A 25,287-nucleotide genomic window follows, 5' to 3' on the forward strand; every position below is an offset into this window, starting at 1 on the left:
TGCAGTCAGGCAGCTCTGAAGGAGGCTGCATGGAGGCACAGCTCCTGGGAATACAGTTCCTGCTGGTTCTGAGGCTGGGCTCAGCCACTTCCAATCATCTGATGCCTTTCCGGCAATGCAGCCCAGTAAGTGTGGACTCATCTTTCCTGCAGCTATGGAGGATTAGATTCAGCAGGATGAAAGGTACTTTTATAAGTATGTTACTTAAAAATAGGGACTACTGGTGCCTGCTAACTAGAAAATGGCTAAGTATTGCAGCCTATTGTTTTAAGCAAAGCAGCTTGATTTTGGTCTTGCTCGGTGTTTACTTCAGACTCTGAATTCAGTTGTGATTCCACTGGATCTCTCTGTGGATGAACATGCACACCAACAACAGCTTGTGTATTGTTTGTTTCTTCTGTGTTTAAGTGGATAAGGGGCAAGTAGTTTAAAACCTAAGTTTTGGCTTCAGAAGGAAGGAGGGAATGGTCAGGCTTTCAAAAAGAGATTGCTTTAACCCAAACTATAAAAACAAAAAAGCTTTTGCTGTTGATTGTAGAACTGCTTTTCAGCATTCAATACAACAGTTCTAAATAATGAAGAACTACTATTTTGAAGGGGGAGAAATAGTATCATTCAGGAAGAGCAGGTCTTAACAGATCTGTTGCTAAAAATTCTCTTGCCTCAGATGCAGGGCTTGGACCAATGACCTCTAGAAAGCCTTTCTAATTTAAATTCTGTAAAATAAATAAGCTTAAGACTTACACAACAAATAGGTCAGCTGAAAGATCACCACATCATATTCAAAGATGACAGAAACTAATGGAGCATGCACAAACAATTTCCAGTCTTGAGAGAAAAAAATCCTTCATAAATCCAGAACTTGCAAATGTAAAACATTTAATATGTGAATGTAGTACATTTAAACTGCAGTGAACACTTTTAAGATAACCTTGAGTTATTTTACAGAAGTTAGAAACTGCAACATTGGCCCCCATTGACACATGCTCCTTTTCCTCCTTTTAAAAAGCGCAGGTAAGTTAGCGTAGCTTCTCTGCGCTCCATGCTGAGGAAGAAAGCATCCTCCATTTAGGAATAAAGCTCTGCTGTTAGTAACTGAGTACCTGGGATTGCAGGTACTCAGCAGGCACAGACTGTGTGTGTCTTTACATAATCTAAAGCAACAGTGTTTTGCATTCTCCAAGTGATGGTATAAAGGCAACAGGCTGAAGCAGAGGCAACAATAAATATATGTGATCCTGGTTTGCCTTGAGAAAATGGCAGGGATTTAGTGAGCAGCTAAGGATCTCTGGTCATAACCTCAGAGTCATGAAGAGGGGAAGTGAACCCAGCTGTGAAGGACCAACATTCCTCTCCTATTAAGTCAGTGACACTCATTCCTGAGAGATTTTTACAAGATTGTTAGATTAAATCCCATGGAAAAAAATGAACCCAAACTGCAACAGAAAGGAGTTCTACATTACCCTTAAAATAGTCAAAGGTGATGCTTATTTGGGAATAATTCTTATGACATCTGATATTTAAGACTGGTAGCATAACAAATGAGACAAGATCATCTACGTACCTTTAAGAAAAAAATATTTATTTATAAAAATACAATGGGATCAGTTTCAGAAGTGTGGCAATAAATACAGTTCAAGGAAGAAAAAAGCATTTCTACATGGATATATTATGGCACAATAAAAGGCAAATGCACCATCAATCATGGAACTTCTGTTGGCTCAAGACTTTGTACAAGCTCCCTTTTTAGTAAGACAACTATTTCTAAGTTTGGTCAGTGTTGATAATGGAATGAATACACAATCACGAATGCACACTTATGTCTAATGCAGGACTTAACATTAGCAAACAATACCTTAAAAACATAGCAATGATATTAAATCACTAATGAGATATCTTAAATTTAATTGGCAAAGACCACATGTAACTTTAAGCATGAGATTCTTTTATCTCCTCCAGAGAAAAGCTGTAAATATGCAAAATGAAGGCTTAACTTGGTATGTAAAAACCTACTTAAGTAGAGATTGTGAGAATGCATAGCTCCTTACGAAACAACCTGGCTGTATGAGAGCACTCCCCCTTTCACAGTATTCCTTTTACTTCATATGCAGTTATTTTTTATGCTGTAGACTACAACTGTTACAGCACTAAAGGCAACTAGACAGGGAAAGGGCAGAGAAAGGAGAAAGGAATGTATGTAAGGCAGTATTTCTTTAGGTACATTAAGCGTAGTGTGTAGGAAAGACAGGTAACAATTCCACAAGGCTAGTTTCGTTCTTACTGAATAAAATAATCGACTAATACTGAACTTTTGATGCAAAGCTAGTAATCAATGCCCTGGTCACTGTACTGGCCATGGTAATCTCTTTGATAGTCATCTTGGTACTCCCCGTGGTAGTCATCCGGGTACTCTGCCTGATAATCGCTGTCGCTGATTTCTGAGCCGTTAGTTCCTGTTCCTTGGCTGCCATTGTGAATGACGGGTTCTGTGGGTGCAGCACAGTACTTGGGGTCATACACTTGCCGTCCAAGCCCATACACACTCATTCCCTTCTGTGAAGCTACTTTGTTGGTACCCATTTGTAACGAAATAGTTGAGTTATCCACAGGCTGTAGTATGTGCTTCTGATCGTAGATGTCTCTCCTGGTACCTGGTGCCAGCATACCAGCCTAATAAAACAGGATTGTAGAGGTTCAGTAAGAAGGTCAAGAGCTGTGATTACTAGATTTATGATTTTAACTAGTATGCCTCACTGAAAGTGCTGAAAAGTAGAAATTAAAATATAACAAAACACAGTGCAGTAACATCTGCTCACTAGTAGGTGAGTCACAGAAGAAAGTCCTTTCAGAGAGGTCCAGTTTATGTTCCTCTTTGGAAAGAATATACTAAGCATTCTGACTAAGGTAGTGCCAGTAAGCAATTTATTTTTTGTCTCTGTCTAGTTAATACTTATAATGAAGTTACTGTTTTCTCCTGGTATAACACTGCCAGCAGGAAATTCTAGAAGCACCGGGACATTTTTAAGCCTTAAGACACTCAGCACAGAACACGCTGGTTAAGATAAGAGATTCAAGTTCCTCAAATACTGCAAAAGAGCACAGCTGAACTGTACCCACTCACTGCTGCCTGTTAGACTCTGCCACTGGGCACCACTCCAGGCTGTCCTGTCCCACTGGGCTGAGAGCTGTGTCCCTCCTGCATGTCACACACAGTCCTGCTTACCTGACTGGCTCCTTTGTTAGTGCCCATCTGTAGGCTGATCGTCGTCTGGTCAAATGGCTTATCAGTTTGCATTTTTGGATCATAGAGGTGTCTTCTAGTTCCATAAGCAGTCATGCCTGCCTGACTGGCACACTTGTTGGTGCCCATCTTTATTGGGGGAGGGAAGAAGTGGACAGAAGAAATTATTTTCATTTGTACATTAAGCATAGTCTAAGGAAAAAAAATATGGTTGGTAACTGTGATGGCTGACAAAAAGAAAAAGTAATTTTAGTGCTTGTTTTCCTCGTGTAGTTTGATCACTACCTGTAATATATTACCCTTTCTCCTTACAAAAGTTTCGAAGGGAAAAATAAAGGCAACTGTCATCCTAAGGCCCGACTGCATTGCAACTGGAATGGATGCCCTCAAAATGTTAAAAGTACCTTTTACCTTGGACAGTAATGATTGATTTATACTGCCACAATTTTTCTACCACAGGAATGTTAAGATTTTACTTTGGCTTTTATAATTACTAAGGAAAGAGGAGAGAAAAAAACCAAGTTTCTACCATACAAAGAACTTCAACTATCCAAAGACTCCTAGTTTAAAACCACCTTAAAAGACAGAGATGCTGCTGCTAATATTAGCTGTTCCTTTCCCCCTTATCACTATTACAGCAGATTTAAAACAAACAACCAACCTTCCAGGCAGAGACTTGAGCTTATAAAGCCAATCAACTGCTTACAAGAATTAAAACCTCATTCCCTCATTCCTCCTCCCACGATAAGAATATATTGTTATTCTGCACTTGGTTTTGCACAATGTCCCAGTTAATCAAAGCAAGAAAGCTCTTCTCAAATGTAACAAATTACTGCAAATTTGAATTTCATACTTACCTGCAGGCCAATTACACTTTGACCAGCTTTTAGTTTTCCTGCATCAAAACTTCGTGCTTGTTTCTCTGCATATTTGACACCAATATCAATTGTAGTATGAAAACCTTTAGTTTTTGCCTATTTGGGGAGAGGGAAAATAGAATATTCAGTGTTTGAAGTGTATTTTCTGTCTCCACTCTCAAAGCCTGGGCTGCCACAAGCAGGTCTGTCTCCATGAGACTGTCAGGGCTGAGAGAAGGTACCAGTTCCCCGCACCATTTGAAGGCAGCACTCCAAAGCTATGCTGGTCAAAAGGATATTCTGCAGGGACTAGTGCTCTCCTGTGAGCCTGCCCTGTTCTGTGAATGCACATGGAAGCAGTCAGGAACCCTCACTCTGAACTCTAAGCCTTCCCTGGGGCATGTGGGAGCACACAGCTCTCTGAAGTGCAACCTCTGCACTTCAGGCTCAGTACTGTCTGTCCTCTCCTGACAGGCTGGATGCTGTTTTCTGTATTTACAGGGGTTGTAAGGTGCATCTGAACTGGCATGTGGATTTGGGCCAACTCCAGAGGTACAAATACTTACCAGACCTGCCAGTGCCACTAGAGTAGTCTGTACTTGAGTCATATTTCCATTCTCAAAAAGATCATTTGCTTCAAAAATGTCATGTGGCTTCATACCGTAGACTTGGATGGCCTTGATAAAATTCCCAATGTTCTCCAGCTAAATAGAAACAAAAAAGCCAGTTTTCTACAGTGTTTCAGATCAGAAATTAAGTCATTTTAAAGCCTTCTGGTGTTGGTTGGTTTGTTTGCTTTACTCAAACTCTTTGCCTCACGCAAAGTGAACGAAACAGTTGGCATGATTAAGAGTGGTGGGAAGTTTTTGTTAGCCTTAATACTGGTTTCGGAAATCAGGTTATCCAGCCTGGCATCCCTCCATCAGTGAGTACCATATACTTTATTAGAGTGGGCTTTGATAAGACTTGTCTCAACTGTCTGTCCCTTCCAAGACAAATTCTAATCTAAAACCTGCTTCAAAATTAGAAAATCTGACATAGTATCCATGCTATTTGACTGCAGCAACTGTTAATTTTGAATAAAATAAAACCAGAACTATGTGGATGGGATCCTTGTATGGACCGAAGGCATTATCTTGCTCACCTCCTGGGACAAATAAGTTTATTAGCACTTTTAGCATTATGTGCTGTAGAAATTGGAAAGCAGTGCGGAACACAAGGAGTAAGGACTGAATCTCTTCTTTCCTTCTGAAGTCTTAAGAGGTATTAAAACTTTAAAAACAAAAATCCTCACCCATATTTAGAAGTGTTCAATGCCAAGAAAACAAGGAGGCTGACATAACAGTATTAAGCTAGACTCAGCAACAGCAAAGGCAGTAATTCTAGGCAGCAACCCTTCCAATGCTTGTTCCAGATACCTTCTCAGGAGGATACTGCATACAGAGATGTCTAGGTTAGGCAGGCTGTTGACCTAATACCTTGCAGCACTGCCTGGATGGAAAACTCAGTTGTGATTCAATAAAAAAAAAAACAGTTTTGTTTTTTTTTAACTGGGCAAAGGCCTACCTATAGGGCTCTAGATTGTTCTTCCATCTGACTTCCCTGAACAGCTAAAGCACTGCCATTAAATACAGGTTCTCAACTGCCACTGATGAACCACCTCAGCTGTAGCTGCCTTCTGTTAAACACTGTTCATGTCTGCAGCATCCTCAACTCTTAGATATGTATCATATGTAAACTTGGTGCTACTAAGATTTAAGATGTACCACTTTCACAGCAAATTTGTAATACAAAACAGAAGTACTGTCTGGGGGTTCAGGGGGTTAAAGGTGTAGTTCTGAGGTTGTTTTTTTTTTGTTTTACCTGGTGCCAATTTAGTTTTGATTGATTAATTTTCTTCACTGATCCTGGCTGCAGCTTATTTATAAGCCTGGGGAGGTGAAAAAGAGGGAAATGCTTAAACAATAAGTCTCATCCTTATACCATCTGTGCAGGCATTATATAATACTTTCACTCATGCTTTATTAGTTGCATTAGTTTCATCAAACGATTAATTTCTTGGTTCATACAGTAGAATAGCTCAGTTCTCAGGTCTCACAAGTCTAACAGACTGTAAGAATTTTTGTGTGCCATTTGATTACTATAGAAATGAGCTATGCCATTAAATTTAGAAACACTTAAAAATCTTAGCTGAAATATAGAGGAGATTTAAGTGTTCATTTTTCCAACAGTTTCCAAAAAGTTGTCTCCCACCCTACAGTCAGCCATCTTTGACTGTAATTGTTGACATCTTTTCAAGGGGAATCTTCAGAAAGTCCCTTCTTAGTTCCTTGAAAGTAAAAAACACCTAAAAATAAGGTTACTTAATAAATGCTTACTCGCATAAGATTATGCCATCTTTTAATCCCAGTTGAAAGTTTGCACCAATACTCAGCCCTGTAACCTCTTCTATCCAGTTACGCAGATCTTCTTCTATCTGGGGGTCATATTTCAGGGCAATCTGTAACACAAGCAGTCAGAAAGTTACTTCAGGAGAGAAATCTCCAAGTCTTCCCCACCCCAATTCCATTTAAGAGTATGCTATAGCTGTCATCCAGTAATTTTATTGCTGGATTTTTAAACTGTATTTTATACATCAAAGTACAGATGAAAGTACTTTGTCCCTTTAATTATAATTTTCATGTCTTTACTCAAGATCTGTTTGGAAAAAGCACTTTTAAGCATGTTGCAGTTTTTCTTTGAGTAAGAATTCCTGGAGCTCCTGAAAAGTCTTTTGTCAGCTACAGAGGAATGATTTTTGAAAAAATATAGGAGTCAAGTTATACTTTGGCAGGAAGTAAGGGAGGGAAATGGTATATTCTGAATTGCCATGCCATCAGTTCTACTGCTCATATGTAAATTTCTACGTGAGAAATTTTAATATAATAGATTTGAAGTTGTTCAGCTGAAGATCATAGTGGGTTTACTTTTATAGCTAGTTTATGATTAATGGAGATGACCTAGTAAGTTTTTTCCTTGTTGCTACAACATTAAGTTGTCTCACTGGGGATTCTGGGGGCTGGTCTGTGTCTTGGTTTATCGTTAACCTTTAGTATCCCTGCTGTTTCTTTTCTCTTTGACCTTCCTGGAAGACTCTTTTGGAATAAACCGTGATCTCATATTTTAATTGCAAAGGAAGAAAACCTTCAATAATCTTTGAAGTTAAAGGCATCAAGCAGAAGCCTAGAGTTGTTAGAAAGATGACTTAAAAATTCATTTTCCAGATGTTCAGACTGCACTACTCTGTGTGGAAGTTTATGCTTCAGTCACTAGAAATCAATCCATGTGAAAGGAATGCTTCAAAGCAGTGAACTTCAACACCACCAGCTGTCAACAGCATCCGTGTTCTTTCACTCTGCCCTTTGTTCCCCTCCCCTGAATGCACCAAAAAGCAGCTCCAACTTCCTTCAGGCTAAACCTGTCACCTTTGCAATCCTTCTCAATATTGGCAAGTTGGACAAAATGGATTCTATCCCTGAAGTCATCCCTATGTTTTCTGCAAAGTAAGTTTGTGTGGGATAAATAACCTGCACTGGTGCAGAGGCTGGCAGCACTTCCACCTTCATTAGCTGTCCTGCATGGGTCAGTGAGCAGGGTGGGAAGTGAGGGAGCTACTGTGAGAAGCTGACAGCCAAGCACAGAATGCACCTGCAGTATTTCTAAGGTGTAGGAAGTCAGCTCAGCTACACCAGTTGCTTACAAACAAGAAACTCGTGTACAGCCATTCACATTAGATCAAAATGTACATCTGAGACTTTTTACATAAAGTTTTAAGACTTCAGCCAAGAAAGGCCAGCTATTAGCAGCTATATTTATACTGAAGGAGATTATAATTCCAACAGATCTGAATTGGAATTGGATAGAGGCAATTGCTACATTTTGGCTAGCATTAGTAATCCCTGACTCCAAACTGACCAAACTACAATTTACAGTACTCTGTTCCCTATTTTTCTTCTAAAGGGAATGGAAAATTCTTGTATCTCTGGCTTTACTTCAAAACCTTGTCTGAGTAATACTTATTTTCCTTAGACTATTTGTAATAGTGGTGCCATGGTGCCTTAGTTACAGATCAGGATAATGGACTAACCCCTTCCTACATTCAGATCTTGACTAAGGTGTAAAATTCTGTGCACCATTCTGTAAAGATGATAAGGAAAATATCATTATTTTTTAATCACACCTTTTGGATATTACTAAGACTAGAAGCAGACTAGAAAAGCTAACTGAAGCTCACAGCTTCAAAGGTCATGGCCGTGGTCTCATCTCGTGGGTGGCACACAGTCCCCCTTGCAATCCCTTAAGTTTAGCACAGCAGCAGCACAACCACATTCATTTCCAGTGATGGTAATAAGAGCAAGGCATGGGTAACATCTTGAAAAGGGTGTATGAAAAGTCAACTGTCATCTTTCTCCTTCCTAACCTGGTGATTAGCCTACAAATGACTTTTCATGGATATTTTTATTTCCTATTGGAAGCAAAGCTTACATGATCACATCCTTAGTTTGTCTCCCCAGGAACATCTGGCAGAACCCAACTAGCTTGCTCAACATGATAGAAAAGAAGTAGTCTTGGACAGAATTGAGCCAGAGAGATTTTGTGTGAAAATAAATACATGTGCAAGGGAGAAAGATACCAGGACATCTTCCCCAAAAGACTGAATTGTGGCATCGTACTCTTCTTGCACTTTAGAGAACCTATTAAAATCTCACAAAAGTGACCTCACCCACAAAACTTTAAGTTAGGAGTACAGGCAAGACATGCAGTGTATAATTTTTTTCTGTACCCCAATTCAAGTGAAGGAACAGGATTTATAGAAAGGCCAGAACTTTCTATTCTGATGCTCCAGTTAGAAGGCAGCAGGTAATTTGGGCTGGTCATTCATATGCTGAGAGCTCATACTGTGATAAAATCACCATTCCAGCATGCATGGGGGTACAAAGCAGGGCTTGAGCTAATGTCCCCCACAATTCTTTAGTTACAGACATAATGAACATTGTGCTTTCTGAAAATTTAGGCAGTTTCAGTGTAGCCTAAGACAGTGTTAGCCATCCTGCAGTTGAAATCATCTGGAATAGAACTGGACTTGTGTTTCTACCACTTAACTTACTTTTAAACTCTGGCAATTAAAAAAAAAAAAAGAAATTAAGTTTGTAATCATATCACCAACCAAGAGACATAGTTTAAAGATTAATCTTTTCCCTCCCAGTATTAAAGAAAAAGTAAATATGGAAGCCAGTAAGAGTGAGAACCCTAAAGACTTCTGCAAGTGTGGCTATTTTAATCTTTCTTGGCAGACAAAAGAAAAAAAAGTCAGAAATTTTCCTCATTTAATAATAAGGGCATTTCATATGTGAGATTACAGCTGAACTGAATATTAAATTGTTGACCCCATTGCTTGGGGACCTTAGAAGTAATCAGGTGGAATTTTATCACTTCTGAAGGATGTTTCCTTTATCTTGGAGTACTTTACCATGTTTCAAATCTTGAGCTTTTCAAGAAGTTTTAAATTGCCTTGGGGTATCACTACAGTGGTTATTTAGAGACAGGAAGTAAAAAACACTTATACACATGAGGAGGGTTCTTATTGCTACTAAGAACATTATTTTTGTTCTGATTTTTGAGCTGGTGGGAAACTAAGTTACAAAAAGTAAAAATGGGTGCTAATTTCTCTGCAAATTGTATTCAATCTACCTGAAAACCAAGAGATGTGGAATCTTTCAAATCAGGCTTTAAACATGTGAGAAGGGATTAAACAGGGAGTGTGACAGGTCAGATACTACCAGAAATAAGGCATTACACTTATTCTGAATTCTTAGCTCTTCTATTCCCAATGGCACAACCAGAAGTTATGTAAGGCTCTTACTGAATATTTCATATTTTCCACATGTGGATATCAGAGATGTTCCAGTTTTCCTTTGACTGCTATCTATGAGGTGAAGCCACAGGCTTTGATATGAACGTAAAAAATTGATGTCTTTTTCCATTACTACTAATCAAAAATATGCCAACATTTGATCCTTTATAAATACTGAACCTTCATGGAAGATACTTAAATCTTACAAGTCTACAGCAAAAGAAAATATTGTCTACTGAAGATGAAAGCAGTAGCTAAGCAGCTTCATTCAAAGTATCATCTGTGCCATGAAAAAACCCCTACAGTTTCAGAATACTGATTCAATTGTAGCAATGAATATAAGATTTGCAGAAGTTTGATATGAGATAGCAGGAAGCCAACTGTTCATTTCTTTCTGCTGACAAATGTCAAAAGATACATAAAGTTGTTGATGTTGCTTTCTGTTGGTGCTTCAGAGATACAGGTTTAATAGAAATATCTTTGAAAGGAAACTAATGTGGTCAAAAAGTGGTCAAAGTTACAGGTGATCCAAGGTTGTGGAAGGAAAAGGCTGGGTGTTACCTGCCTATGACAAACTGATATACCTGTGTTTATGCCAATGTATGCTTCAGGCTGGAATCCTTGGGTTGAACTTGATTCCTCTGGCAACTTCACACCTAGTTCTGTTCAGGCAGGACTTTCCTGTTTGGGAGATCTTAAGAGTGTAAAAGCCCTCCCTCCATGTGTAGTACAGGGACAGTAACAGTCATCACTGTTTTTATCAAGCTCATGAACTCCTGGAAGCCAACAGAATTCTGCTGGCCAACTTTAGTGATCTGTCTGTGTCCCTTGAAGTTACTCAGTGTGCCTGTAGCATGTTTAGTTTGAGTGATGATGTTAACCAGTACTTCACACCATAACTGTTATCATATGGACTTTGAGCTGTCCTTTCATACTAATCTTTTCCAAATGACACAGTACACACTGTACGCTAAGGGCTCCGTGTGTGCCAGATCTCCAGTTTGAGAGTTCAGCTGGCTGCATTGCTGCTACTCTGGAAAATTACTGTAACAGGATCTCAAGGAAGAGTTTAAGCACACTGCACTACTTTTTACACTGGGACTAGCAAACACAAATCTTACTAAGCTAAAAAGCAGGTATAAGAGATAAAACTTTTGTAGTTAAACATCATGTCATAACAGCTTGCACTTCTCAGTTCTGATGAAATTTCTGATTAAAGCTGCAGGCTCTCTGCCCTCCCCAGCAGGAGTCAAAGGTTTAATGTGCAGCACACTAAATTTAAAGTACTAGTAAGCATTTGAAAAAACTTCTCCCTTGTCATAAGTGTCAACCAAAAAAGCATGTGCTTGTCAATGTACATCAACAACTCTATTATAGGAACTGTGTTTGTTGACAAAACTAATGATGTATATACATATAAAACTGCAGCAAAGTAGGTTGTACATTTTGGTTTTCCAAGGTAGATAAAGTACAGGGCCATGTACAGCAAGAGAAATAACCAGGACTTCACTCCAAGATAAGGTAGCATAGGAAGAGGTTACATATATGCTTTTTCACCAGTGGACAGAAAAATAGAGCCCTAACATTTGGATTTTAATGGTCTCCATAGGGAGAAATTTGGTCTGGCCCATATTCTTGCTTTAAGTGACACAAAATTACTAACTTTTCAATTAAAAAACAAGATTGAGCAGAGAAAGCTTACTGAATTTTTAGTAAGTATAGGAACATTTTCATCTTGTACAGAATTTAATCCATGTTTAGCCAGGGGTTTTAATACTAATTTTACTTTTACACATCTAGACCATAAACTACTGAAAGCAAATAAAAACAACAAATTAAAAACTATGGGTTTTAAGACCTAAGCTTGTACAGTTTCAATTTTAAGCAGCAATTTGTTCCTGTATCAACTTTTCAATCTTTATTAATTCAGAACTGTCTGAGTGAAATTGAATTGCTGTGGTTTCAGTGTTGCCTTTGCAAACATCCTTTGCATTGAAATAAGCACTACCTTCAGCAGCAATTTGTCCTGCAGAGGCCAAAGATACCAATGCTGATACCTCTTTTTCATTTGCTTGGCAGTAGTTTGGGATGAAATATTTTTCCTCCCCCTTTTAGGGGTTTATGATGGCACAGGGAAAGATGAAAGCAAAATTCTCTCCTGGTATCAAGGCAGAAGAAGCTCTTGACAGCCCTTACTGCTCAGAAGTGGGAGTCAGGCAGATCACAGCCAGTGCCAAATTGTTATCCAGAATTCCGTTCATCACCTGCTGTTCTAGAACACACTTTTGAATCACCTATCTAAAATTTACACAGATAAATACCTGGGAGAAGAAAAGTGTTAGGAGCTTAGTGGCTATGTGAATAACCAAGAAAAAGGAACAAAAGAGTCAATTCTTCCCATTAGAGGGACAAGGATTTAAAAAAAAAATTAATTATACAAGCAAGCTAGAACTTTCTGGTTAAAATTCAGTGGTGTAAACAGATTACTCCACATATCTAATCTTCAGCTTCAGAGGTGACAGAGTGGCAAGGACATAATCACTGATTATTTAGTCATAGCATAAATAAATAGCACACTCTGTAAGTTGAGACAGGGTACCCAAGACTGGAAAAATATAAAGTTTTGGTTTTTACTGAAAGTGGATAAGATGAAGTGATTTGGTACCAAGGTGATTATCAAGGAAAGCTTGCCATTTGAAGTACCAACCCAATGAGCACTCATCATAAGAACAAATTAAAATTTCCTGTTAATTTCATGTATGTTGACCTGGATTGCATGCAAAAGCAAATGTCACAGGAGGCATAATTGTGCCCAAGATCCCCAAATGTAACAGGAACGTGACAATGCAGATGGAAACCAAAGAGGAAAGTACTTCAAAAACTCAAAGCCACCACTCAGAATGCCCTGGTATTTGAAGGTGCATTTTTTTCTGTCATTATGAACTGTTGTACAGAAAGGCAGAGAACACTGCATTAACATTACCACTGGAAGATCTTACTACATCCCAAAATGCTACTTAGCACAAAAATTTTACAGCTGTATCCATTTTGCTTAAAATTCAACTTTTTTTTTTTTTTAATGTGTAGCGTAACTGATACCCTGCCAACATCTCACTGTTTTCTCTGTAAATCAAAATTTAGGCTACAATCTTAAAAGAAGAGATGGATGAGCATTAATCCAAAATTCCTGGCACTTTTCCCGTAGGCACCAGTTTAAACTCTGTGAAGTGAGAGCAAACCATGCCTCAAAGTTTCCAAGTCATCTTACAAGTACAGATACCTGCAGTCATGCATGGTGCTTGTTGCCAGATCAGCTGAGTGTTCTACTCCCTGGCTGTCCAGTAGGATTTTTTTAATGACATTTTGCAAGTTTTTCAAGAAGCCAGTGCTACCATCTCTTCCCCCAGAGCACACCAACAGCTCGGACACACGCCTGCCCTTGGACTGACTGCTGCTTCCCTCTTGTACTTGCAACACCCTCACTTCTAACACATTCTCAGTTTTTCTTGCACTTCTTGTGCAACATGGCATGTTTTGCCAAAGTCACAATTTTCTGGCTTGTAACTCCAATTCTTCTTAGCCATCAGCCATCAGCTTCCACTGTCAACTGCAGCACCTTCTGGTCAAGCCACCATACTTTATACTTCTTGGTATGGAGTTCCTTTTCTGTTTCTTTAGTCTGTATATTGCTGAACTGTTTATACTCCTTCAGAGAGCATGGTTCCAGTACTACCCACTATCTATTATTTTAAACCACTACTGTTTTTTGTTTCAAAAATCCACTGGGATATGAAATTTGTTCTCAGCCAAGACACAGCTGATCCAACCCCATGGACAAAAGCCTGTTAGTCCCTGATGGGAAGGGAATTCTCCTTGCTTTCAAACCCAGCCCCAGTGCAACTGAAATGACACAGCAAATCTGGACAGGCTCTGACATCATGAGCATGTCTCCTGAGACAACACACTGAGTGCTGCATGGAAAATCCTGGTGACCTGACCAGCCTCAGTGATGCCTAGTTCATGTTCTTTTGTTGGAGAAAGGAAAAAATCATAAAGAGCAATCTGGTGCATAAACAGAAAAAAAATTCCAAGGCATCTGAAAACAATTTCATTTTTCCAGTAGTAACCCAGGAAGCATCTCTTGAGACTGTTACTGTAACTCTGGTGGAACAGTAGTTCTCAAAGCCTAGAAGGAGCCTGCAAACGTAAACAGTAATATCAATGATCACTCAATCTTTCTCAGATCACTTTTCTAATCTATCCCTACGACAGAAGCCCAGGAAATTAGACATTCTTTTAAGTTCATTTACTTTTCTCCCCAACAGAATGGCTTTCAAATATGTAATTTTACAAGCAAACTGTATTGTGACTCAGTAGCCTTTCCCCAAGGCCCAACTTTGTAGACAAGTCTTTCAAATTTTCCTCCTAAATAGGACTGCAGAGTCTGATTCTTTCATTCTCTCTCCACACCTTTTTTCTTCTCTGCAAATCCTCTTCACTTACCCAAACCAGAGTATGTTCTACAGAAGCAAGCAGGTAACTGGTAACTCAAACATACCTCCCAGAAAACTTGGCTAAAGAAAGCTGAAGTCAGTCACTTCAAGTGTTGCTATAAAAGTTACTCAAAATGCACATTCCTTCTGCCTCTCCAACGAAGGCACAGTCCATGCTGCATTTTCTCAGCACTTTTTCCAAAGGCAAACCTCAAAACTGCTCTAATTTGCCCCTACCCAGTAAGCTCAGGTACTCAATTCCTTGCTGCCAGCTGTGATGCCAGGCACAGCTGTGACTGGGACATGCACAGATGACAGGGCAGCTGCTGAGGTCACAGCATTTCCCAGTATACTGGGCTCAGGGCTTCCCACCAACCCACTGACAGCACTTGGTTGCCTGTCAGCCTGCACCCATTTAACTCCTTCAACCCAGATTAGCTGAACAGGCTCACTGCGGTGTCTGTGACAGGTATTCATAAAAAAACCACAAATTATGATTACATGAACTTGTAGCTCAACCTTTTATTTAATGCGTTTTAGTAATGTACAAATGAAGCCATAAGCCTGTTACACTGGAGTTTATGAGTAAAGAAGAAAGCAGAAAAGACAAACTCCAAAGTAACAGACTCTGATTCAATATCCTGTAGAAACTTTTAAAGCACTATTTTTCAGCAATTCAACACAAGCAGGAAGAGCAGCTGTCACTGCTGGGGGTGGGTAGGAGATGCACATACACACTGCATCCAAAACTCAGGATGCCACAAGGCAAGCTGTGGTGTCACTGTGCTGCACTCCTGAAGTGAAAGTAGGTTTGAAATAACCACCCAGAAGAATGTGAGGGCAAGGCTGGGCTGCAAATGACTGTGAGAGGTCTCAATCCTCACTGATTTAAGGTTCCATTATTGTTCTGCAGAACAAAATGCTCAGGTGCACTGACTGAACTTTAATTTGTTACTCATATTTTGTTCCAATCCTGTTCTATCCATTCAAAGACGAGTGCTTTATTGCTGATATTTAATCTCACAATCATAGTTTACTTTTTTTTAAAACCAGCTAGGTTCTTTCAAATCAAAGTAGCTTTCCATATCAAAGACATTTTCATACCATCATTTATTAATGATAAAGGCTGCCATCAAGACAGACCATAGTAAAAAGGCATTAGTCTTTATTTGCTTCAAAAATTCCTTGTACTTTTTATTTGTATAGGGCATGATTAATACAACAACGTCAGCAAGGAGGGAACAACTTCTTGCAAAATTAGGCAAAGAGCATTTAGTCTTAGTACACCAGATATGTGCCTGAACTACACATGCTTCACTGACTTAACACAGTATTGACTTGCAATTATGATATATAATGGAACTTCTAACTGATCCCCCACAGTGTTTTGAAGTGAACCAAAGCAGTGGCAGCTCAGGCTGGTCACACAGTGGGAATCTGAACAGGAGCTGCAGTACAGGTCCTGCTCCAACACATCCTTCTGTTGGTGTGTACTGGCCTGAGCTCTGACTTGTGTTCTGCCCATGCTCAACACAGAAGGGAAATACTCTGCTGGGGTCCATGTCAGCAGCAAAGCAGGAGCTGCTTTTCACCATGAATGTTTAACTCTAACCAAATCCCTTCCAAAATGCATGTGTATTTGATGCCTTACCTTTTTCTGTGAAGGCTTCTAGTATACAGCCAACTGATTAGGGACAACAGAAAAATACTTTTTAATTAAATTATTCTTATTCAAGCAAAACCAGGGATACTAAGATAATGCTGTCTATAAATAAGAGACTGAAGCAGCGGAAATATCAGCAGGAAAGCAATATAATGGTGGAGCTTTCTTAGCAGGAAAGCAAAGCATGGTATTTGCAATAGTAATGTCCTGTTTTATCCTTGGGAAGAGCCATGGTAAAAACATGCAAACAGGGCAAGAAGATTTGTTTAGCATCCATCTATAATTCAGACAGGATTTTCAGTAGATCAGATTCCATCTTCATGCAAGCATTTCAGAATAGCAAGAAAGTGCAGAAATATTTAGGCAAATAATTGGTGTTCAGGTCCTGTGTGTATGCACGAGCCACATACTGATTCACTTCACTGTACCCCTTAAGGATTACTCAGTAACCAAAAGGTTGTCTAATGAAAGGTCTGCCTAAATTAAGTCCTCAAGAAAAATCCTCTGTTGACCCCAGAACAGAGGGTTGATCTTGGAAGGGAAGCAGCAAAGGCACTGAATGGTTGAAGCCTGGTTTCCATGAGTGAACAAGTTCCAGTGAGCAGGGTAAGCTCAGGCTCCCAAGGCTTAGAGCCTGCTTGGCCCAGCTGCTGGGACAGGCACAGCCTTGGGGACAGTCCAAGCAGGGCACTGGACCGTGGTGTGACAGCAGCACTTCATCCTCGCTGCAGTGGCCTTCCCTTGCTGCCAGCTCCTCCAGGGGCACCGACGCCTGCCAGCCTCTGCCAGCTGCACATCCAGGATAGCATCCACTTTGGGTAAGAGACAGTTTTGTACCAGCAACAGGAAGTTTTATTATGTTTCCCCTCTAAATATCTACTAAAATCTGCACTGGTTTGAGGAGAAGGAGGGGTGGAAAAAAAGAGGGGAGGGGGGTGAGTGTGGGTGGGAGGAGGGGAGGGTTATTGCTGCTTTAAAAAAAAAGTCCCAAACATTGAACCACCCACCTGAAGAAAGTCAAAACTGTTTTTGAGAAAATCACTGTAATTCAACCCCACTAAATAGAAACCATGCCATAAGTTACTAAGAGGCATTACTGCAGAACCAAATGTATTTACTCAAAAGAAAGTATTTGCTGCTGAACACAGCTATACAAGTTAACAGTTGTTTAGAATCAGATACTTACAAAAAGCATTTTTAAGCATGAGTCCCTCTTAAAGAAAAAAAAGAAGGATTTTCACATGATCTCACTTAGAAAAAATCTGTTTCAAATTGCCCTACGTGTCCTGGCCTGGAGCCCATTTTTACTGAAGGCCTTTCCTGTACAGTTCCATAGGGGATGGGAATCTCTACAAAGTTTGCCTTAAAAGGACGTGTCAGATGCCCAGTGTATACCGTGTTATCCAGCCACAGGAGCTGACAATTCTGAGTACAAAGAAGTTTCTATCCTTTATTCTCCCAGGCAAATTATAAACTATTTGCAGGCAAGAAAAAGCATCCAAATTAATGCTCTGTCAAAAAAAGACAAGGTGAGACAAAAATCAGTGATGTGCTGCTGTCCCACAAGAATGTGTGCATCCATCCATCTATCTTTTATGGGTATTGACTCAGCAACAGGATGATAATAAGTATTTTTCTCCAGATTTTAAACTAAGTCTAACTCTGAAACCACACAAAGAGCACATTCATTTGTAAATTTTAAACAAGCAAGCACTGCTGTAATGCAAATCATAGTTTTTATTTTCTGAGGCTGCTAATCCCATTTAATTGTCATGACTGTCAAGCTCTACTTGCTTTCTTCAGAAGTGTTCTAGTACACTGTGAGCTTGCATTCAAAGGATGCAAAATACTTATCTCATATCCTTAAAAATTAACCTTATCAAGTTTTATGATTTTCTAACACCAGTGTAAGATTTACTAAAAGTTTATTAATTCACCATAAACAAGGTCACTCTAATACATCTTATACATGGACGGAAAATGCTTTAAATTTGGAAGTGCAGACCCAGGGTGCTCACTAAGGTTAAACACACCAAAAGTTCCAGCAAACACCCTCACAGTTCATTTACTGGTGCCCGTGCTGGTGCAGCACTGGCAGTTCTGTCCCCACACAGGAGCAGACCCCTGTGGGGCTCCACCTCTGCCTCCATGCTCATGAGGCAGCAGTAGCTAATCCTGGCTATGCCATGCCATTTATCACCTTCCTCCTGGAAAGAAGGGTGCAAGGAGAGAGGCAGAACTGGCCATGACCCCCTCAGCCAGGGCTTAGCAGGGGCAGTGACACCTGCCCTCAGCAGCAGCATGGCCCGCGCTGCTCCACGCCCCAGGTCTGAGGAGCCCCAAAGATAAGAGTCAGCTTGGCAATGAAGGGTCAAGGTTTACTGGGCACTGAAACCATTGGGCAAAGGCAGCTAACTCCTGTGGCAGTGGTTCCCAGCAACAACTGCCAGATGTGCCAGGGGCAGCCCCTTGCACACATCTGTCTGATCTACCCTGAGCTGTGACTCCAGGGACAGCGCAGATCTACCAGGTGGGGCTGTGCAAGGGCTCCCCAAGGTGAGTCTGGTTCTTTGTGGGCTCAGACAAGCGTCCAGAATAGGAATGGGTGCTAACAGCTGCTGGCAAGAGAAGTGTTTCCATGGCAAATCACTTGCTTCTGCTCATGGTAAGACATGTATCCTTGCTATGAACTGTCAACACAATGCTCCAAAGGTGCCATCACCATCAGTCTGTACCTCTTAGTAGGGCTACTTCTTACTGCTGTAGTGTTAATACTTCTCTTGAAGTAGCCACAGAACTGGAAACCCATACTCTTCTGCCTAACAGAACAGACTTGTCCCGAGAATGCAGCAGTAAAAGTGGGAAATGGATTAGACACATCAAGGTAGACACACTGAGACAGACAGTAAAGGATGAAGATGAGTGGAAACACTGTAGATAAGATTCTCCACTGCTGGATTACCTTCCTCGTTTAACAGCAACAAAAAACCTAATTAATCTGTACTAATACCAATTCTCACCAGTATGACAGCTCTTCACACACAGGACCTAACACTAGGAGAATACAAATTAACAAGTTACTTCAGTTTAATAAAGCCAGTGATTCACTGGGTTCCTTTTATAAAAAATCCTTTGCAAAATTCCCAGCAAGAGGCTACAGTCAGATTTCAGCAACTGAGGTGGCAAACACGTTCTCAAAAGTGCAGGAGTGCCTGCCCAGCAAAGGCACACGGTGTGATTTGGAAGGGCAGGGCAGCACAGCCACCTTCAAGCAAGTGCCCTGAACACAATTAACTAAAATTTCACACTGTCAGTCACTGAAACCAAGCATCAGAAACAAGTAATCGGCAGAGAAACTGTAAACACCTCTGAGAATTCTCATAAATTGGTTGCTGATACATTAAAAGAATGCATCTCAAAACTAACTGACAAAATAGATGGTTTCCTCTTTTATACCACGAATGTGTTTGTAGTGATGCATGTTTATTGTGCCAAACATTGACTGATTGTAAGTTTAGCTATGGAATTATTCCAAGGTCACGTTTGTTTCATGGGCAGTTTTGCTATGGACTTAATTATCAAAACTGTATCATTAAATGCAAAGCTAAGAAGTTCACTTGGACTGCAGATCTCTTACCAATGCCTGGATCCAGCTCAAAGAAATTCGCAGTTCTTTGAAAAAAATACAAAATTTGGACACAAAGAGAAAAGTTTTAGTGCTTTCCACAGTGAAACTGATATTTTGCTAGGAAATGTAAACTTCAAGAGCCAGGATCAGAAAACCATGAATTAACTGGAGCAAACTAAATCTTAATGCTTGCTCCTCTCAATTCTTTTGCTATTTCCTCTGAAATTCCCTTTTCAGTATATATTTATATGAAAATATTTCTAAGAGCACCAAAATATTAGATTTTTTACTTATTTCCCATGCAACAAAATGAAGATTTGTGTAATGGAAATGGTCATGCAGGCTGATTTTATTTTAAACTAAACATCTGAATTTAATTCAAAACTTGTAAATGAAATATATTACTTCTTTAAAAGTTACACAGATGTCTACATACAAGAGAATAGGTGACAGAAAATATTCTCCTCTGCTCTTAAAGCCTAAGTTTTCACTGTCTTTATCTAGTACAGTCTCAATTTTTATTGTATAACTTCAGACAACATTGACAGAAATGTACTTTTATCTGCAGCAAACATTCTTACCTAGGGTTCACAAAATTCAGTGGGCAAACTTAAAGGTTTGTTAAAGGAAAATAGTCTAGAGGAAACAGAATGGTAAAGCAAATATATGGTAGGAAGAGTTGTATTTTAAGAATGCAAAAGGGTATTATTTCTGTTTTGAATAGAGGGGCGAGAAAGAAGAAGGAGAGGGGCTAACAGTTTAATCACAGCCAGCCAGAACTTATCGCACTATTAAATCACTAATTAAAAAATCTGAAAGATAATGACTTTAATCTGGTTCCCAGATAAAAAGATTTATTTTAAAAAGAGTAATTTCTGGACTAAGCAATTAAATCTGTTTATTTGGCCTGTAGCAGGTAAAATAGATGACAAGAATTTTCTCCTCAGCAATTTCAAGAGGAACACAATAATCATACCTAGGACTGGTTTGCATTACTCACCACAGACTTTTTCTTTTTCATTAATCTGTATTTGCCCTCAAGAAGGAAAGCAGATACTGCCCTCCTGCACACTTGCAAAACAGGGAGATATTTTGTTTACAGGCTTCATTTGTCTAACAGCCTTCACTTTATAAAGTTTGTTTCCCTTCCTGTTCCATTTCGCTAGGGCTTGACCTTTCAGGGTGGCAGCTGCAGGGCTGGGATAGCGCAGTTACTCTGCTGCCTCTGAAAAGTTTGGGAAATGGTACTGCCCAGAGAAAGCCTCCTGACACAGGGATGGCTCAGAGGGAAAGTCAGGGACATGAACAGCTAAATGCTATGCAAAATTTAACTCCCCACACAAACCATACTCCTGCACACCCTCACTTTCTTGTGAAGATGAAACTGGCACTGTATCAAACATAAGAGGGGGAAGATAAATGCCTGCCTAATACAAATAACACTTCCATGGGAAGGGTGGAGCCACTAGGAAGCAGCTGAATGGACTAGAACCTCTCCTGCTGCCCAGTATTCCTGTTGGCTCCACACCTTCTGCAGCAAGACAATGGAGCATAAATCAGAGACAAACATAAAATCGAGTTTGCAGCTTTATCTAATTGCATCACCATCTCATGCTCTGTCAACCTCACGTACTGCAGAAACTCCCCCCTTGCTCAGGAAGAAAACGATTTCTCGCCTGCATAAGAAAGCATCCATTTCAATCAGTTTAAAGGGCTCCTCACTGAATATTTATTTTGGATCAATTATCTTATGTGATCTCAAGTAAACAGGGAGTCAGCTTCAAAGGCATTACACTAGTTTGACTACCTACACATTTCTCATGCAGACAAGTTTCCTTACAGCTGGGAACCAGGACACAAACTCCATGCTTTCTCTGCAGGAATGAGGACAAGAGATCCCTAACAGAGACCAGACACCATATTAGTGTGAACTAAGGTAAGGAGCAAAACAAGAGAAGGGTGGAGCCTCAAAACAACAACAACAAAAAAAACCAAACCCACCCCCCCCCCAAAAAAAAAAACAAAAAAACAAACAAACAAAAAAACCCAAAAAACCCCAAAAAAACAACCCCGCCCCAAACTCGACGTAAATTTAAAGCTTAGAGACTGAATCCTGACCTCAATTAAATTCTTAAAAAGCATGAGGACACGTTTTCTCATCTGTTCAAATACCATAGCGAACAAAAGGTCTCTCTGAACACTAATACAATGTCAAATGAGCAAATAAAGAATGAAAACCAAAACCAAGGGATTTCTTTATCCAGCACAGCTGGACCCTCAGGCAGCATAGCTCTGAAACTGGCCATTTACTGCAGAAAAACACTGCTTGGAGATCAGCACTGAAAATTTCAAACAAGGGTAATTTAATAGTAACTATCATTCAAGCAGGGAGGTTCTACAGCAACTCACAAACATTACCCCAACAGCATATTAAAAACCCATAACACAATAGTCTGCACAAAGGCCAGTATTTTAGAAAGTGTGATTATAATTGGCAGCAAAAACTGATACTCCAAGAGTTGGAATTCTTCAAATGCTAATTCTTCAAATCTTCATGAGACAGAAAAATCTGGGAAAAGGAATTTTTGATCTTTCCAGAGACATTATCTGCTGGTCCTCTGGAATTATACAGATGAACACACATCTAACCCACAAACCCAAGCAAGACACTAGATTGGACGTACACCATATACCTGTATAACACAATTGCTTTGAAATTTGATCTCTTCCAATGAGAGCAACATTCTAAAAGCTCAAAGCTACATCTCTTCTGGAGATTTTGTTGTTCATTGGAGGCTTTTTTTGTTTGCTTGGCTTTTTTGAAAGGAGACAAGTTAATTTGCCTTTAGTGCACTTGGATTGTTTTCTATGGCACTGCTGCATTGACATTTTCAAAGAACGCAACAGAAACCTACAAACAAGTAAACTGGAGCTGCCCCAGAACATCCACCCCTCTGCAATACTTGCATTGAAGGCAGGGAATGTGAGCAAAACAAAACTCAGCAAGATGAAGTAGAAGGGCCTTTGCATTAAGGTGTGAATTACACCAGTTTCAAACCCTCTGCTAATGCACAGGCTTGGAACAGTTCCTCAGGAGGCCCGAAGGAAGCTGATGGCAATAAGAAACTGAAAGAAAGAACAAAGAACTTCTTCCCATCTTGTCCCCATTAAGGGATCACTGTTAAAGCCACATCACTTTGTCAAAAATCTTTTAAAGTAGAAGAGCATCTACTTTCTTCCTAATTCACATACAATAATACACAACACGTTTTAGTCTTTTTTTAGGTTTGGGTTGTTTGTTGGGGGTTTTTTTCAGTGTGTAATGGTGTAGATAAATCACTAAGCTTAGATGCTGGAAGCAACCACTCTGGAAGACATTTGGTTATATGATGTCATCAAACTTTGCAGCAGAAACCCACAACCATCCTGAGAAAGCCAGTAAAGAAAAATACCAAAGCAGAATGTTGTTTTGTAAAGCATAAATTACAATGTTTAAAGTAACTATTTTTCTCCCAGCTCTCTTTTCTACCCAGCTACAAGTCAAACAGGACTTGGGGATCTGCTGAAGCCTGAAACCAGACGTGCGTGTGAAACAACCGGTTTTTAAAGACCACGTTTAGATTTTAAGCCTGTGAATAAAGACACTGAGCACCAACTTATCCCCGCTTGTTTAGCGGTCTAATTTTTATTGCAAAGGTTTTCCTTCTTATTAGACAATTGTTCGCTGCAAGGTAGCATCCAGTCTAACAGGACAACGCGAGACACCTTTTGTTCCTAAGAGAAAAACCTCAGCAAAGCCGCGCACAACCGGCGCCCGCCGCTACGGCCGCGGGGCCCGGCTGCTGTCAGCGCCGCCTTTTCTGCCGCTTTCAAGCGGCGCCCCCGGCGCGGCGGCGGCCGCCGAGCTCTCGGAGCGGCTGCCCCGCTGGCGGGGCTCCCCGCGGGGCGCGGGTCCCGCCCGCAGCCGCGCCGCCTTTGTGCGCCCCCGCGGGCGGGGCGGGGCGGGGCGGGCGGACAATGCGCGTCTGTGCGGGCCCCGCGCCGATTGGCCGCGCGCCGCCCGTGCCCATGATGTCATGCGGATGGAATGTGCCGCGCGGGGGGCCGCGAGCCGCGCAGCGCCCGCGCATCGCTCCGCGCATCGCGCCGCTCGGCGGGCCCGCCCGCACCGTGCCCGGCTCTGCCCGCCGGGGCTCGCCTGCCCGCCGCGCCCCGCTGCGCCGCTCCGCCGGCTCTGGGACGGCAGCGGGCCCCGGCGCCGCGCCCCGCCCGATCCCGGCGGGCGGAGAAGGCACGAGCGGGATGTCCCGTGCCCGGGCTGCCGTCACGGGCAGGTGCAGCCTGGGCCACGACGCGAATCTCGGCTCCGCACACGGGTCCGCCCGGCGCTGACAGCTCTTCGGTCGCCGCAAGTTTTCTGAGCGGCGCCGCGAAGGGCAGCGCTGTCCCGGGCCGGTGACGGGCGCATCCTTGCGCGCCTCCACCGCGCGGGGCGGGCGGGACCCCGCCGGCAGCGGGAGGCAGCGGAGCCCCGCTTCGCTGAGCGCCTCGTCCCGTCCCGCCCCGCCGTCCCGAAGCAGACAAAGCCCGGCGAGCCCCGCGCCGCCCGTACCTTGTTCTTGACCTCGGCGGAAAGCCCGTAGGAGGGCCCCTTGTTGAAGTGGGTCATGTCGGCGGTCTCCCGCGGTCTGGGGACGCTGATCGCAGGCGCTGGCGGCTCCGGGCTGAGACGAGAGTCCGCCCGCGGCCGCGGAAAGTTCTAGTCCCTCCCCTCCGGCCGGAGCCACGGCGCGCCAATCGGGGCGCGAGGCCGGGGCAGCCCCCCCGGCGGGCCGGGAAGGGGGCGCGGGGCCGCGGGGAGGGGCGCCCGCCCCGCCCGGGTCCGCCCCGCCGCCGCCGCCGGGCGCCGCCCGGGGGTCCGGCCGGGGCGGGGAGCGCGGCGGAGCGGGGGGACGTCAGCGGGAAGGAATCCGCCGGCACCGAGGGCTGCCGCCGCGGAATGCGCCGCCGCCACGGATTGCTATGGCCCGCGGCGGCTCCGGGGAAGGGGAGGGGGATTTCGGCAAGGGACCGGCGGCCTCGGTCCGGCGCTGCCCGGCTGCTCATGGGGGTCCCCTGCCCCGAAGCGAACTGCCGCACGCGGTGGGCAGCCCCCGCCGCCCCGGGATGGCGGCGCTGAGGACAGGGGAAGGCGGGAGCACGGCGGTGGCTCTGCGTTCGGGGCGATGCTTGCCCTCGGGCCTTTCCCGGGCTGTGCGGGACCGGCCGCCGGAGAGGAGGGCTCGGGGAGCCCGGGCGTAGTGGGACCGGCCGCAGGCAGGGCTGGATGCTGGGGAAACCCTCGGCCGCTCATGCAAACCGCTCTCTTGCTCTGTGCCGCGACTGAGCTAGTTGTGAAATTCCTTTGAAAGGTTAGAGTATACGAAACTTGGAACAACTCTGGGAGACGAAACAAGAGGGAGGAAAGAAACGCGCAAGTGTAGCTGAGCTGTAGCTGGACGACGGGCTCATC

At 42.3% G+C, this 25,287-nt stretch overlaps 1 protein-coding gene across 1 annotated transcript; it reads right to left on the reverse strand.

The window, feature by feature from the left end:
- Positions 1-1,561: 1,561 nt before the first annotated feature.
- On the reverse strand, positions 1,562-24,573 carry CNN3 (calponin 3). The gene is made up of 7 exons (XM_030226339.2): positions 24,388-24,573; positions 6,477-6,598; positions 5,962-6,028; positions 4,665-4,802; positions 4,099-4,215; positions 3,224-3,370; positions 1,562-2,670 (listed from the first exon to the last, which is right to left on the reverse strand). The coding sequence occupies exons 1-7, from the start codon at positions 24,442-24,444 to the stop codon at positions 2,323-2,325; spliced, it is 996 nt and encodes a 331-aa protein (XP_030082199.1). The 5' UTR covers positions 24,445-24,573; the 3' UTR covers positions 1,562-2,322.
- Between the last annotated feature and the right edge of the window lie 714 nt (positions 24,574-25,287).

Source organism: Serinus canaria, chromosome 8, assembly GCF_022539315.1.
Source record: "Serinus canaria isolate serCan28SL12 chromosome 8, serCan2020, whole genome shotgun sequence".
NCBI classification, from domain to species: Eukaryota; Metazoa; Chordata; class Aves; order Passeriformes; family Fringillidae; genus Serinus; species Serinus canaria.